This window comes from Ceraceosorus guamensis (assembly GCF_003144195.1).
Source record: "Ceraceosorus guamensis strain MCA 4658 unplaced genomic scaffold IE81scaffold_58, whole genome shotgun sequence".
Taxonomy (NCBI): Eukaryota; Fungi; Basidiomycota; class Exobasidiomycetes; order Ceraceosorales; family Ceraceosoraceae; genus Ceraceosorus; species Ceraceosorus guamensis.
Genome location: NW_020290053.1, coordinates 65,086 through 80,167, shown reverse-complemented (window position 1 = coordinate 80,167; position 15,082 = coordinate 65,086). Strand labels below are relative to the sequence as shown.

At 56.0% G+C, this 15,082-nt stretch overlaps 7 protein-coding genes across 7 annotated transcripts; 4 read left to right on the top strand and 3 right to left on the bottom strand.

The window, feature by feature from the left end:
• Positions 1-214: 214 nt before the first annotated feature.
• On the bottom strand, positions 215-4,144 carry IE81DRAFT_325271 (cysteine proteinase). The gene is made up of 6 exons (XM_025514464.1): positions 3,225-4,144; positions 2,251-3,091; positions 1,800-1,985; positions 1,074-1,370; positions 642-967; positions 215-515 (listed from the first exon to the last, which is right to left on the bottom strand). The coding sequence occupies exons 1-6, from the start codon at positions 3,954-3,956 to the stop codon at positions 480-482; spliced, it is 2,418 nt and encodes an 805-aa protein (XP_025367910.1). The 5' UTR covers positions 3,957-4,144; the 3' UTR covers positions 215-479.
• A 302-nt stretch (positions 4,145-4,446) lies between these two features.
• On the top strand, positions 4,447-6,423 carry IE81DRAFT_348970 (hypothetical protein; the record flags this gene model as incomplete). The annotated part of the gene is made up of 2 exons (XM_025516325.1): positions 4,447-4,964; positions 5,145-6,423. 2 exons carry the CDS (start codon positions 4,447-4,449, stop codon positions 6,421-6,423), a joined length of 1,797 nt encoding a protein of 598 aa, XP_025367909.1.
• Positions 6,424-7,494: 1,071 nt separating this feature from the next.
• IE81DRAFT_360396 (hypothetical protein) lies at positions 7,495-8,302 on the top strand (the record flags this gene model as incomplete). The annotated part of the gene is made up of 2 exons (XM_025516717.1): positions 7,495-7,928; positions 8,016-8,302. Coding segments are annotated over 2 exons (609 nt in total), but the record flags the coding sequence as incomplete, so codon positions are not given.
• Positions 8,020-8,832, bottom strand: IE81DRAFT_204514 (hypothetical protein). Its single transcript, XM_025510915.1, has one exon. It carries the CDS (start codon positions 8,716-8,718, stop codon positions 8,224-8,226), a length of 495 nt encoding a protein of 164 aa, XP_025367907.1. The 5' UTR covers positions 8,719-8,832; the 3' UTR covers positions 8,020-8,223.
• Positions 8,833-9,792, bottom strand: IE81DRAFT_204466 (hypothetical protein). The gene has a single exon (XM_025510914.1). The coding sequence runs from the start codon at positions 9,688-9,690 to the stop codon at positions 8,947-8,949; it is 744 nt and encodes a 247-aa protein (XP_025367906.1). The 5' UTR covers positions 9,691-9,792; the 3' UTR covers positions 8,833-8,946.
• Positions 9,793-10,271: 479 nt separating this feature from the next.
• On the top strand, positions 10,272-11,657 carry IE81DRAFT_204527 (hypothetical protein). Its single transcript, XM_025510916.1, has 2 exons — positions 10,272-11,255; positions 11,359-11,657. The coding sequence occupies exons 1-2, from the start codon at positions 10,434-10,436 to the stop codon at positions 11,620-11,622; spliced, it is 1,086 nt and encodes a 361-aa protein (XP_025367905.1). The 5' UTR covers positions 10,272-10,433; the 3' UTR covers positions 11,623-11,657.
• A 2,835-nt stretch (positions 11,658-14,492) lies between these two features.
• Positions 14,493-14,960, top strand: IE81DRAFT_331420 (hypothetical protein; the record flags this gene model as incomplete). Its single annotated transcript, XM_025515249.1, has 1 exon — positions 14,493-14,960. One exon carries the CDS (start codon positions 14,493-14,495, stop codon positions 14,958-14,960), a length of 468 nt encoding a protein of 155 aa, XP_025367904.1.
• Positions 14,961-15,082: the final 122 nt, after the last annotated feature.

Below are 15,082 nucleotides of genomic sequence, written 5' to 3'. Positions count from 1 at the left end.
CGATTCACCCTCGCGCCGCACGAACTTTGCGGGATGCTTGTATGGTCTGGCAGCGAAGAGCCGCCCCCCAAAGCAAGTGGCGAATGAGAGCCCCGATGCGACTCGCGGCGTTCGTCTTGGTTGCAACTGTCCGCCCCGCCCCGCCCACCACTCGAAAGTGTCAAATCGAGAGACGGGCTAGCAAGCCATTCTGCCCCACGCTTTGTTTGCTCATCCTGATCCGATTTCCGAACATGAATTTCCAGAGGAAGTATGAAGCGCATCGCTGATTTCAAGCACATGGCATGCGCGCAAGGAAGGGGGGGGGGAAAGGAGGGGGTGCGCAACATGCGCTACGATCACCTCAGCCATCCATTGCTTCCCTCTCACGCACCCAACGCGACACCTCTCAGACTCTTTGGCCTTCCGCTTTGCCATTCCCTTCATTTGTCCGCCTCCACACCATTTCACCCCCCGCCTTTTCCCGCCACATCGTCCCCTCACACACCTTGCGCCTTGCTTTTCCTTTCCCAGACCTGCATCGTGTGCGCGCGCGCGGAAAAGATCGAGCAGATGTGTACAGTGGGGGAGGCGTATGAATCCATCGTCAAAGCTCTGCATGGCCGCAAGGCGCGAGGAAGGGTGCGTCGCACAAGACTCACCTGTATATACGTCTCGCCGAGGAACAACATTTGCTTGTTGACTTCCTCCACAATAAGGTCTTGGATCTGCAACCACTTTTCCTCCCCTTGTTCTTTCTCCTCCTCCTCCTCCTCCTCGTCTTCCTCTTCTTCTTCTCGATCGCTAGCTCGTGCATCGACTCCCGCTGAGTGCTGCTGCTGCTGCTGAAGGTCGCGATGCGCACGCGTGTGCACCTGAGCTCGAAAGACGCTATTGTCCCGCACCGTCCCAGCCGTAGCTTCGTGCGTCACGTTGGCTACCAGATCATACGCCGCACTGAGCGCTGGATTCGTCGGATCTTCCACATCTGTCCGGGCCAGGGGAAAAAGGAAGATGGGAAAGGCACCGTCAAGATCCTCATCAGTCTCGTAGCGTTCGCGCATATCCTCTTCGCTCTTTGCCAAGCAACTCACAAGGTGCCCAATCGAAATCCCTAATCTGGAAATTAACAATCGTAGGATTTCTCTCCTCCGTAAATCCATTCCTGGTGAAGCGTCGGAAATGCAAAACGATGTACGGTGGTAGTCGGGTGATCTTGAACCTCCTGATGAGACCTTTTGCCTCTTGAAAAGATGTGCCGTCGTATTTGGAGAGCACGGAAGCCAGGCTGACTTGCGGAATGATGTTCTTTTCGATCACATCTTGAAAGACGGGCGGGGAAGGCAGATCCAGGGCTAGGTGGAAAAAGGGAGATGTTTGCGTCTGGATTTCTGCCGCGAAGCCCCGATGCGGTTTCGTTCCAAAAGAGGATGGGATAGGTCAGCCAAAGGGGGCAAAAATGCCGTCAAGACGTGCTCGAACTCTCCGACTAGATTTTGCTGCCCCACTGGCTCAGGCGATGGCTATGAGAGCTGCGGTAAAGCGGGCCGAGAGATCGGACCAGTCGGCAGACAGCTGCATGCGTACTTTTCCGCAGACAAGCTGATGGTCTCTTCTCAGAGCTCCCATTGGCTGGCCTGCGCATCAGCCAAGGCGCTCCTCCAAACAGCTTTCTACTAGCTATCAGAGCTCCCCATCCTACAACCTCAGCGTTTGCAGCAGCAGCAGCAGCAAGCTGGTGTTTGCTGGGAACCTCGACATATCGCCTAGCCTCCAGCTTTTGATCTTCCGCACGCAAATCGCCACCACCAACAACTCACCCTTTTCGATGTTGAATTTTTTGCCCCCAAGCGCATCCTCCTGACCACCCTCTCTCCTCCCATCCGCATCTCCTCCGCTGACCAATCCTGATCCGTCCGGCTCATCGTCGATATCTATACCGCTCCTCACAAAGACCTTTTGCGATTCGATGCGGATCTGACCTTGAAATGTTTCGGAGATGATGGCTGTGCGCGTCGGTCGGGGATTGGCAGGGGACGGAACGAAAAGAGAGAGAGAGAGAGAGAGAGAGAGAGAGAGAGAGAGAGAGAGAGAGAGAGAGAGAGAGAGAGAGAGAGAGAGAGGAAGTTGGGAGGTACAAACGGGACGGCTCAGCAGAAATTCAGGCTCGAAAAGGTCTCGCTAGATCCGTCCTCAACGTCAACCCTTGCTTTCCCCCCACAAAAGCGGGAAGTCACAAGGGGGGAGCAGGTGGGGGGAGGCGCAACTCACTCTGCCTCTTTTTTCCACCGCCCAAATCGACGTGCAGCGTGTTCAATAGCCAACCGAGGAACAAGATGGGATCCGACTGCTTCTCCACTCCAAAGACGCCTTTGGATCTCGCAATGACTTCCTGAGCAAATTCGTGAGGCGATACTTGAGCTTTGAACGCTTTGGCATTCCACATTCTCCTGAGGACCAGACTGAACAGACGCAGCAGTTCGGACCTGTTTGCGTGCTTTGGTGCGGATGCGGGTGCTTGAGATTGAGTTTTAAAAGGCGAAGAAGAATGTCGAGCTTGAGGATTGGAAGATGCTTGGGACTCCCTCTCTCGCTGAACGAAAGTGTGAAGCAAAAAGTAGTCCCGCACCGGCTTGATGTGCGCCATGATCTGCAGTACGACGTTGATGTAATCCGAGCGACCGCGCGTATTGTTGAGACCTACGAAGCCCGGAATGTATTGCTGCTTGTGCAGATCCAACTTGATGCCTTGTCCATCCAAACGCCGCACATCTTGGGCCGTGTAGACGGGATCCAGATTGTACACGACATCTCGCAGCGCATTCAAGGAGCTCTTGTTCGTCACCCTCTCTCCTTCTGGCAAGATCCAAATCTCGCCTGCTGCTGCGCTGCTCAACGTGCTGCTGCCGGACGTGTCGCGGAGATGATGGGCATGGGCATCCAGATTCAAAAAGACTCGATGATTGCACCCGATGGAATGAGCATACGCGGGCGATGAGATGCCTCTTCCTTGAAAGTACTTGCCGCACACGAGACAGCAGTACACGTGATGACGAGATAAGGTCACGCTGCATTGTCGCTCAAAGTCAAAGTCTAATCTGCTTCGATCGATCTGTGCGAAGCGAGAGAGAGAGAGAGAGAGAGAGAGAGAGAGAGAGAGGGAGTGTATGTGCGCAGGTGTGTGCATCAGAGTTGGGAGAAAGTAAGGCAGATGAGCGACAAGAGAGCCATCTGATACGACTCACAGTGTCGAGGTAGAGTTCCTGCACGTTGCTCTTATCCTTTTCATTGGCCATTCTGCTCCAATACTCCGCATCCAGCACATCTCCCTCTGCCTCTGCCTCTGCCTCTTCCTCTTGCCCACTTGCCGCACCATGGATGCCTGGCCGAGCAGTAGCAGTGGCGCTGGGTGGTAAGATATAAGAAGTATCACCATCCGATTCGAAAGAAGTGAAGGCTTGAGGTCGGGTCGTGTCCTGAGGATCTTCGGGAGGAGGGGGTGGTGGTGGAGGGGGAGCATCTGGTAGGGGCGCACTCTCGGGAGCGGGAGGAGGAGGAGGAGGAGCTTCTACTTCGACTTGCGGCTCGGATGGAGGAGGAGGTGCAGGTTCAGGTTCAGGTGCAGGTTCAGGTGCAGGTGCAGGTGCAGGTGCAGGTGCATCGTCTGACTGAACTCTTGCGTGCGCGCTGCCGCTGCCGCTGCGCTCAGAAACCGCGCCACCGCTCAGATCGCCATCGGCCTGCGACACTGATTCGGACAGCCTAACCCTCTTCGAAGGGCGTGCGCTGCTATTGCTGTTGCTGTTGCTGTTGCTGTTGCTGTTGCTGTTGCTGTTGCTATTGCTATTGCTGCTCTCGCTCTTGCTCTGCAAGGGTTCGACGCTCGAGGCTGACAAGGGGCCTGCTGCTGACGCCTCGGCTGCCGTCAAAGATTCGACTTGCGCCTTGGCCGATGATCGTGTCTTGCGAGGTGGCATGTCGCTTGCTGCTCAGCAGATGGCAATACGCTTCACACCTCTGTGTACGCCAAAGTCGTGCTCCACACTGTGCCGTGTGGAGTGAGGGGTGAGTGAGGGAGACTGCAAGGGGTTGGAAGAAGAGGAGTGAGTGCGAGTAGTCAAAGTCGGCAGTCAATGAGTCGTGAGTCATGCAAGCGTCTCGAGTCTTTGAGTCACAAGTCACAGTGTTGTTGCAAGAGTCGCCTTCAGTCAAGGGTGCGAATTGAGAGTCACGTGTCCATGCATGTGTTCTTCGCTCGCTCGCGTGCGTGCATGCATGCACACATACCGGTACGTACATGCAAACCCTGGCAAGCGGCCATGCATTCATCCTGCTAATGCTCCTTCATCCATGACCCACGACACGGATTTGCCTGCGACACGATTTGTGCACACCTTGCAAATACGCATGGCAAAGGAGAGGAGAGAGGAGGGGGGGGGGGCGATCAAACGTCCAAACACGGGAGACATGTCTCACTCGAACAAGAGACAAAGGATGGATGCGGGTGGTGGTGGTGGTGGTGGTGCAGCACATCGCAAGCAAGGCGCCAATTCGAAGAAGCGTTCACACTCGCATATCATCGACAAACCGCACGGCAAGGATGAAGCTTTGGCTCGGTTGTTGGCCTTGAACAGTGCGCAGATCGATGGGAAGAGGTTGGACAAAGGCGGCGGCGGCGGCGGCGGCGTGGGTGCAGATGATGCGTCCATCGGTTCTCTTGCCAAACAGCAGCAGAAAGAGAAAGAGAAAGAGGCAAGCGGTGAGGACGAGGGGCATCGCAGCACTGCTCCAGCATCCCATACACCTTCAAAGCCTGCCAAAGACTCACAGGCGCAAGGTAAAGAGAGCAAGCAGAACAACAAGAACAAGGGAAAGCAGCAACAGCATCAGCATCAGCAAGGTCAGATCAAGGGGAAGGAAGACCTGATGCCGGGTAGGAAGAGCGTCTTTCGACCGGTGCTCAGGAGCGGGCTAGAAATCGCTTGGTGAGTGGAAATGGACTTCATTGAATGTGGTGGGCGGTAGATGCTGTGTGCGAACAGGCGCTTCTGGACTGGCTGCAGGCGCAGCAATCGATGACGGGGAGAACAGGGCAAGAGCAATGCTGATCTGATCTGATACGGTCTTTATCCCCCTGAATCTCCCGTCGCCTTGCGCGAGGACAGGCCAGAGATCGCCCCGATTCATAGCGTACCCATCTTGCACACCCTGCTCGAGCTCCTCTTGCACTCTGCTCTAGATCCGCTGTTGAGGCCTGCCAAACCAGACTCGGACAGCTCCAAAGCGCGCAGACAGAGGAGGTTGACACTGCAGAAGAAGATGCAAGGAGGAGCGTCTCTCGTGCGAAGCTCAGAGAATGACCTGGTAGAGCGCCAGGATGGGACAGGGATGAAAGGGAAAGAAGAGAGAGGAGGGGATGAGATGCAGGAGGATCGGCATCACGAATGCCAGCAGCAGGACGTGCCGCGCACTAGAGAGGAGGACAGGCCTATCATCGCGGGTCTGAACAGCGTAACGCGGTACTTTGAACATCGAATAGCGGGGGCACGTGTACGTCTTGCCTCCACATCCCACTTGGGCCTGCGCTCAAATGATTCGATCGACGAAAAAAAGGGATGCGAGTCGGCCAAGGTAGAGACGCAGAACAGCGACGCACCGACGCTGTTGTTCGTCAATAAAGCGGACGTCGATCCTCCCTCTCTAATAGCCCATTTGCCAATGCTCTGCTGTGCACACAACGCCATATACGGCGCACTCTCCTCCCTAGGTCGTGGAGCAGTCGCAAATGAACGCGCGCGTGCAGAGCAAGACGCCCCTGTTCTTCTCGTTCCCTTAGGGCCCAGAGCAGAGCTGCACCTTTCAGCCGCGCTCAGACTCAGAAGAGTCACTGCTCTTCTCATTCGTCCCAGATTCCTACCCACCTCGTCCGACGGCAAAGTACTTGCCGAGCCTTTGCTCCGTCTACTGAGAAGCTCGACGTCGTTGAAAGAACCTCGATCGGATTGGTTGGACAGTGCGGCTCTCTCGGCTGTGCGCGAGGCCAGAGGCGGCGCCGCATCTTCCGCCAAGCCCAACTTAAGGGATGCCACGAGGGTATTGTCGAAAGAGCAGCCTTCAAGCAAGCAAGCGCGAGCAAATCCGGAAACTTCTTCATCCATGCATCCCTTTTACCCGACGCGCATCAAACATCTCAGATCTTCAGCTCCGGCAGATCTGAACGCGCACAAGGTGGCCAAAAAGATGAGCAGGGCAAAGAGAAAGGTGGAGGTGAAGGAAGCTGCTAGGCAGGAGAAGCAGAGGGTCAAAGAGGAACGCAGAAAAGAGAGGAATAGAAAGAGAAGAATGAGCGGAAAGAGGAGGAGAAAGAAGGCTGAGGAGAGAGATGCGAAGAGCAAGAGAGAGGGAGATGAGGATGCAGCCGCACGAGGAGACGTTCGGGCGTGATCCTGCTCTGCATCGTGGCGGTGCGCCTTCAGGGCACATCGAGCGACATTGCTGGTTGGAGGCAGGATAGGAAGATTGCTCGAGCTTATCCCGGCCAGTCGCGCGAAAAGGCGTGTTCGCGCCATGAGCGCGTGAATTGCCTCTCACTCTCCGGAGTCCACAACACTGCTCCGGCAAGCGGATGAGCGCCCAAACAGCCGATCGTCGCCCCATCGAGACTTGACATCCCAGCCTCTTTCAAAGGAAAGGCTCTTTGCCCGTCTCGACAACATTCGATGCTTGCCACATCAAGGCAGCTTTGAAAACCCAAGCGCGCTCCTTGGCCACTTTTGGTCAGCGCCCAGTCCTTCCTTGTAGAGCGACGAGAATAAGTGGAGTGCTGGCATGGACACACTTGACTCGCTCGTCTGGCCAACAGGACGACATCATGGTGTCAAGTGCATACTCACGGGGGACGCACTCAAGACGTGTTGTATTCGGTCGAAGGCGAACCTTGCGCTCGGCGCACATGCGCGCAGACGAGCAATGGCAATAGCCTGCTCTCTCCCGCCATTCGCTTCTACTCGTGAGGTTCACCACGAGACTTGACGGGCGTTCGAGGTGCCATTCAAACGCTGAAGCTGCGAAGAGCTTGCGAGTCGGTTGTGTTAGCGTCCCCGCCTTACTTCTCGGCCTCCTCATTTGATGTGCAAATAATGCTCCTTTGGGCGGCAAGGCGAGCGATGGCGCAACTGACTAGGGCAAAAACCCGCGCAACAATCGAATGCGCTCAGAGCACGGATCGGCTACGAATGCGATAAGAATGAATGAGCTCTTGCCCCACTCGTCTTCGTTACAAAGCAAATGGTGCTTTTGAAAAGGCTTGGGAGCTTGCGCTTGGCCGATCGTTGGGAGGACTTGCTGGTGGCGTGGGCGCGCGCTTTAGGCGCAGTCAACTTACTGCTTGGCTCTGCTGGGCTCTACAAAGCTGGTGCGGTGCTGCGCCGCCGCTGCCGCCCGTGGCTCGGGATGCGCAGGGTGGCGCGAGCCTCTTACGCCTAGGCCTATAGTAGGTATGGCAATGGTGTGGAATGGGTGGCAAGGAGGGTAGCATCATTGCCTCATAAAAAGCTCCCACCGATAGCTTTGTCCCTCTTCAGCTCCACCGCACACAGACAAAAGCACAAGACCGCTACGTATCCCTCTGCGAGGCGACCGGTACAACTCAACGCTGCGGACATAGCTGCGTTTCGACCATCCACACTCTTGTCTCCTAGACGAGCGACTAGCACAATCTCCGAAAAGCAATCCCATCGCTTGCTTTCGAGGAAAGATGAAACTTCTCAAGACTCTGCTCGTGCTTTGCTTGGCACTGGTGTGCCTCTCGACGCGCGTGTCTGCCGCACCCGTATCCATCTCTATCACCGTTCGCATGAACACGTTGAGCAGGATGGAGCAGCAGCTTTGTGCTTGCGTCAAGCAGATGCTGCAGCGTATTCGCATGCAAAGGATCCAAAGAATGATCAGTGAGTGAGGCGTACAAACGCCAAACTTTGGGGAGGGAGAAGCACACATATGCGCCCGCAGGCTGATCCCAATTCGCGCATTACAAGACGCGATCGTCAAAGATGTGCTCAGCGCAGATCCATTCGATCAGCGACGCTCTCAAGCTGCTCCGCTGGGAGTGGGACCAGGCATGCCCATATTCTGGAGACCCAGAATGAGACTCATCGCAGCTATCCCCGTTGTTCGTCAAGGCTCGACGATGCTAGCTCCAGCGATGGATGAAGAAGCTATCAAGGGCCTCAATTTGCAAGCTGATCAGAAAGGCGAACCTGCGCTGCAGGAGGACGCTTCGGACGACGATGCCGTTAGGTCTCGCAGCACGAGCGTCGCGTAAATAGGGTGCCCGTGTGAGGTCAGGCGTGCAGCAGAAAGAATCGACTGGCCCCTACGATTGGCGCCGAAATCTGAGAAAAAATCAAACACACAACTCAGCGCAATGACTGGCCACATGGCGCAGTGTGTTGATGTCGTTCGCGTACGCGCAGTCCCCACGCAGACGTAGTGTGACTTGCGATGGGAGATGGAGCCAGTTCCCTCCGACTTGCTTGCTCCGTGCTCCATGTGGCCTTCTTTTGACTTGCCGACCGAGGACGTGCTCAGCACAAGAGACAGCAGACACGGACATCCCACCGACGACGTAAACGATGAAGAGCAGCAGCAATCAGCCAGCGCAAATCCCGTTCGGTTCAAGAAAGCGGGCTTGATCTGGCCATGACGGTGTGTGGTGTTGATGGTTGACGCATTGTCCATTGCTCCATGGTGTCTTCAGTCGCGAGCGTGTTTGCCGTTCATTTCGCTTTGAGCGGCCTGCACAATCCTCATTAATGAAGCACACACTGCTCTGCGCGCGCCCGTGTTTGGTCGCACGGATCAGTCAATATGGACACAAAGACCACCAATACTCTTGAACAGAGCCACCTTCTCTCGCGCCCTGTCCCCTGGCTCTTCAGATACGACGTCAGGGCATGCTACGCATGATCAGCAAGAAATTTGACTGCAAATGATGCGTGTCGTGCGGCTCGCGCTAGACCATGACGGACGGAGGACAGGTCTAACCGCAAGCCGCCCGATGAGGCTCAAGACGCCTCGCTCTGACCATTTTGCTGCGGGGCCGTCGTGGGCAGAAATAGAAGACAAGACGAAGAATTGCCTCTCTCGTGGTCCGAATGAGGAAGGTTTGCGCAGCATCTGGTACGCCAACAGCCAATAGGGCGCGGTTAAATGGGCGAACACACAAACGCACCAGAAAGCTGTTTTGCCGAGCGCAGTCATTCCTTCGACATTCCTTTTTGCGAGGAACAAGTGGCGATTGGGACGAGGTTTCTCCGCGGCTGGCCTCTGCCAAATGCCGGAACTTGGTGTGCGACAGGTGAAGCTTGCAGGAGCAGGATGAAACAGGAATGGAGAAGAGCCAGGAGAGGGTGCGCGTGCTCCTGCTCGTGCTCGATCAGGCGCAGGCATGGGCGTCGAACACGTGGCGCGGCGCCGACGACAGGAACGAGCGGTATACACGACGCCGCGCATGGATGCATCATGACACCCGCGCGTTACACATGCTGCATTGGCTGATCTTGCGGCGTTTCCTTCTGTGCGCCCGTGATATCGGTACCTGGGGTTCATTTGGCGTTCTGCAATCTTGGGATGAATTCGCAACGAATGATTCGGGCGCAGTCCGACAATCTCCATCTTCCCAGTCACAATTCGAGCAGAAGCTTCCAGCATGGCCGAATGACCATTGCGAACTTTGAAGGCAGGGAGGATTCGCGTCTTACTATACGCCTGTCCAACACGGCTACCAACGGAGCTACATCCTGACGCTTCAAGGGCGGCCGTGCGTGGGGCATCGGTATGCTTACCTCAGATGCTCAAAGCCCATTCGGCGTCTGACAGCCCCTATTCGCCAATCAAGCTCCCCAGGCGTTGAGATGAGCTCATCGGCGACTTGCTTATATGCGTTGCGCAATGCAACTCAGTCTCCTCTTTTCTCCTTTCTGCTCCTCCATTATACCGTGTCAGATCTGATTCTCTTCTCAATCCACACTGCGTGTGGGTACTGCGACTCCTCTCACTCGCTCGAAGCGAGCAACACAAGCACGTTGATCGTGCCCACGTATCTTGATAGGCTACAGACTGAACTGTAGTTCTACGTCATTCTTCGCGAGAAACGATACGGTGCACGTCTATGGAAGAGACTGAAGCTCTCTTATCGACCACGTACCGACGAGCTGCCAGGCGCAGCTGCTCCTCAGACAAAAGCCAACATCTTTCGCTCATCAGCGCTACTGCTCCCTTTCCCTTTCTGTGTTGGCATTGCCCTGGAAAGCGCTGGTCGCACCAAGCTTGACTACTATACGATAAACACCAAATTCCTGCAGAGTCTCTTCATCGCCGTCTTTCCCTATTGTACAATTTGACACGGCTGACTGTGCGCATCGCCGGCATTATACCGCCAGCGACACATCAGCATGCCGCTGCGGCGATCTCGTAGTAACGCGCTATTCTGGCTCACCTTGATCGCCCTCATCATTGCGTTCGAAGTGCCAAGATGTGGAGTGAGAGCTGCCCCAGTAGTCTCTTCTGCCCGGCGCAATTCGACAATGGCTCGACACCTCGATCAGCGAGGTTCGACTACGGCGACGCAATTTGCACAGCAACCTACCTTCGCCGCCTCGGAGCTCGATGCGCGGACGCGGGTCGCACAACAATTCGAGCGCAGCACCGCAATCTTGCGGGCGCGCGAGCTTTCACAAGGGCGGCGTGGGACGCGGTCCAGCTCGACGAGCAAGAATGGCCCTCGCTGGAGAGCGGCAGATGCGCGACTCGACAGGTCGCGCAAGAGCGGTCCCTCTTCTTGGACTAGAGAACTGCGGGCCGACATGACGAGCACCCACGTGCATCGTCGCAGTGAGGACGACCGTCTAGGGAGAGGAGTCATGCTGATCGATGATGAGCTTGGCAGGAGAAAAGTGTTCCAGCCCGCTTCTCCTTCCCCCTCCTTGCATCGACGCAACATTTTCAAAAAGATAGGTCACGCGTTCAAAAAAGCTGCCGAGACGGTGGGAGGCGGCATCAAAAAGGCGGCCGAAGTGGTTGGGGGAGGGGTGAAGAGCGTTGCGGAAAAGATTGGGGATGGGGTCAAGAGCGCTGCTCAGAAAGTGGGGGGCGCGGTGTCGGATGCGGCCAAGGTGGTGGGTGAAAAGGTCGTCACTGCTGCGGAAGCTACGGCCAATTTTGCCCAAAGAGCTGGAAGAGGCATCGCCACGGTTGCGAGCAGAGTCCCGGACACGGTAAGTGTAGCGGAGCCAATCCGCCCGAGTGGGCTTTGTCTCTGTCTCAACCCGACGTGTAGTATCTTCCCTGCTGCTGACATCCATGTCTCTTCGTGCACAGGCAAAAGCCGTAGCCAACGCGACTGTTAATGGTTTCAAGCCTAGCGCGCTGGTGCAAGAGGCCAAAGCGGGTCTCACGTACGGAGCGCCAGGAGCGATGATCACCAAGTTTGGAGGAATAGCTGCAGCTTTCGGACATTTGGGAGGCAAGAAAGCGGGAATGATGGCGGACGCTTATGCACAAGTCGGCAAGAATTTGTTGGCAGGTGACAAGGCGATCAAGTATGTTGGAAAGCCAGCGAGCTGGAAAGAGGTGGGCATTTGATATGCTTGCTCTCCTCTCCTCAAACCAAATCCGAGCCTTTTTTCCGCTTTCAATGGAATCATTCGAGGAAATTTTCGCTCTCGATTTTGCTCCTGCTCATCGTTGAGACTGGCACAGTGTGGATGTCTGAACGCAGGACCCCGTCGGTGAGTCAGCTCACGTCTGCAAGTTCTGGCAAGACTTGTACGGATGCGTAGCAGGGCATCTCTCAACCACAAGCCGCACTCACGACAGACAAACAAAGGTCGCGCTCGCGATGCAGTCACGAGTGTGAGAGTCGAGATGATCGTTGACGTCCCAGAGTGACGCAGAGACTGGTGTCATGACTCGATCAGTGAGTGACTGACGTGCAGAGAGGCATCCAGAAGTGGACATGTGCGCCCAGCTCGATGACTTGCGCTCGCAATCGCATCTCCCTCTCAATCGGGCCCCACGTGTCGAGAGCTCTGCTGTTTCTGCTTCTTCTTCTTCTTCCGGTCCAAATCCCGCCCCCACCTCCTTTCTAACTGCCTTCTCGCTCTCTCGCGCCCCAGACGCGCGTGCCAAACGCTCCAGCTGGCATCTGTCGCGCCTTTTTCTGTTCCCTCTTTCTGCGCGCAGATCGCTCAGCTGCTGCTCGGTCTGCCGCGCGAGAATCCTTGCTGGTACGTCTGACAAGCAGACCCAGCGCGATGGTGGTGCAGAGCAGGCGGCACAGCGTCATGCTGCTGCTGGTGCGCTCGATCGATCGAATGTGCGATGCAAGGGATGTCTGACGCGCGATCTTGATATTTTGGGTACGGCGGGCGCACAGCTAGGATGGCTTCTTGTCTCGTTGATGCGACGACAGCATCGAGGGGCGGCTGGCGCGCATGGCTTGTGTATGTACCGGTATATGTACGTTCCGGTATAAATACCTGCGCGAGCCCGCCGTGAAAGAGCCTTCTGAGTGCCGCCGGTCGTATATGATGATGAGCGGCTGGCGCTCTCCGCATCACATGAATCAAATGAGGCAGTAGATGGGCTGAAGCGCGCCTTCATTAAAATTCTAATGGCTACGCCGATGATGAGCGCACGAATTTCGATGCGGACCGCGCGCACCTTGTACGAAAACAGACGGCCGCCGAGACTTGCTGGGTGCGTGGTTTGAGCATTCATGAATAGTCCCGAGTGTTGCGACCGTCTGCTTCAGTTCCAATCACGATGTCCAGCAAGCGTCAAGTTGTGATCAGCGAGTCATCATTGCTTGCGCATTGGAAAAAGCTGCTCAATCGTCGAGATTGCGACCATCTGCATCGAGTCAAGAATAATGAGGAGTGAGCAAGCCGAACGAACACACAAGTTGGACAACCTGCAAAGGAGCGCCATCCCGACTCATCACACGTAGGTCGACTGGGTGGCCATGCTGCGTGCACTTGCACTGGCTGGCAAGCACGGAAATTTGCCACCAGCCACCAGCCGCCACGCGCTTGCACAGAGTCGCGAGTGATGGAGAGGTGGACCTTGAACATGCCAGTCGAGTGGCGCGGTCTTTGAGCGCGGAGCGGTGCGGTGCGCCTTCTCCACCACATTTGCTCATAGACCACAGCCACGCGCATATCTGCAGCAGCAGGGTGGTGCAGTACGCTACAGCCACCGCACAGCTCCGGACGAGGTGTGAGGCTAGGGCCAAGACAACGAGTGGCGACGTCGGTCAAGAGGTGGAGATTGCAAAACGAAGCTGCGGAAGGACTGACAATGGAAAAGCAACAAGAGGGAGGAGGCTCAAGCGAATGAAATGGCCTCTTGATGAGACCCTTGCTTGTCGTGCGCTTTCTGTCCGACTCAACAGATTGCCCTGCTCGTCGCTGGTTGACAAAGGTGATGAGTGGGCTGATTGAGCTTTCGACTCACTGATCTTCAGCAGTCGTACATGTTAACCCCTCTCAAGGCTCTTCGCATTCATAGCTCTTGCCAATCGCGTCACTATGAGTAGCGCTCTCACCTCCAGTTGCACTCGAAAGCGGCGGCATTCGGGCGCGAGCTTTTTTCGGCTCCTTTGCATCTTGCAAGTAGCAATCTGCGCAGCTGCTTTTATCGTTGTGAATATGCGCTGTGCAGCTAAGCCGCTAGCCACTTTTCCTGATGCGTTCTCCTCTTGTTTTTCTGCGCAGAAGCTGGAAGCCTCGGCGGTAGATGCGAAGTTCGCTCTGCTACCGAGAGGCAACGTACCGGAAGAGCTTGGAAGGACAGCAGAAGCACGAGCTTCACAGCTGCTTGGCAAAGTGCGACCGTCCACGGTAAAGCCTGTGCTGGGTCATGCATCTCAAAGTGAGTGGAACACTGAGACACTCAGTCTTGAATAGCAACGCACTGCGGTCTCTATGCTAACACCACTGCTGACTCTTTTCCACCGCGCGCGTGTCCTAGTGGTTCGCATACCAAATCTCCTCGACGTCCATCCAGGCAAGGATAATTGGAACTCCCGGGCAGCTTTGGCGGCCTTGGTGAACAAGTACCATCGAGACTGTCTTGGGTGAAATGTGCTCCTTTCACATACTCGACGGAGGCGTGCACAAAGTCGTGGGCGACGCGAGCAGGGCGGGACGTTATCAGGTGCGAGGAAAAGCGAAGAACGGCAGAGGGACAAGCCCTCACGACGGGTCTAGCAAGACATCCGCCCATCATCTCGCCCGCCGCATCCACCCAGCCCGATGAGCAGACTTTGGAATTTTCCCGAGATGATCCGGAGGTGCATACCATCTACTTGAAGAAGGATTGGAGTCCTTCGAGCGGCAATAGGAGTGCCGAACAGATGATGCGACGCCAATGGATCAGGAACAAACGCAGAAGGCTGCTTATGAAGGACCGCAGAGCGGCGTACGCTTCCGAGGTTCGCTCCACGGCTCACCATGACGCAAGAGGGCAGTCCGGTCGAGCCGAGCCGTACATGCGCTCACAGAACGGCACTCTGGCGCCATCTCGAGCTCGACCTGCCAAATTTGGAGGAGCTCAGCAAGACCAGAGAGTCCCCGGACTGGGAAGAGGTAGAGATCGCTCTTTTGGAGAGCGAAGCGCATATTTCGAGCAAGCGATATGCCATGAAGGGCACCCCTACTGCGATGAGACGTCCAGCGTCGAAAGCGTGGCACGGTAGCGCACGAAACTCTCCTGACGATCGATACTTTGCGCCTACCCCTAGAATTGCAACGGATCGCCGTGTGAACCACGCTTGGCCCGCTACGAGTCGGTCTGCTCGAGCTTGGGCAGAGTATCTGGCCAAGAAGAAATCCATGCCAAATGGAGGCGGAAGCCGCAAGCGGGAGCGGGAGCGGGTGAACAATGATCAGCTGATGGCCAGAAGGAACATTGCGCTGTGACAGACGAAGTTGCCCATTTGACGCTACCCAGAGCAGACGCGAAGAAGAGCAATTACATAGATTATTGGCAGTGAGGCGCATGTCTTGAGCACGTACTGGGAGTGTCATCACTCCACCACGGC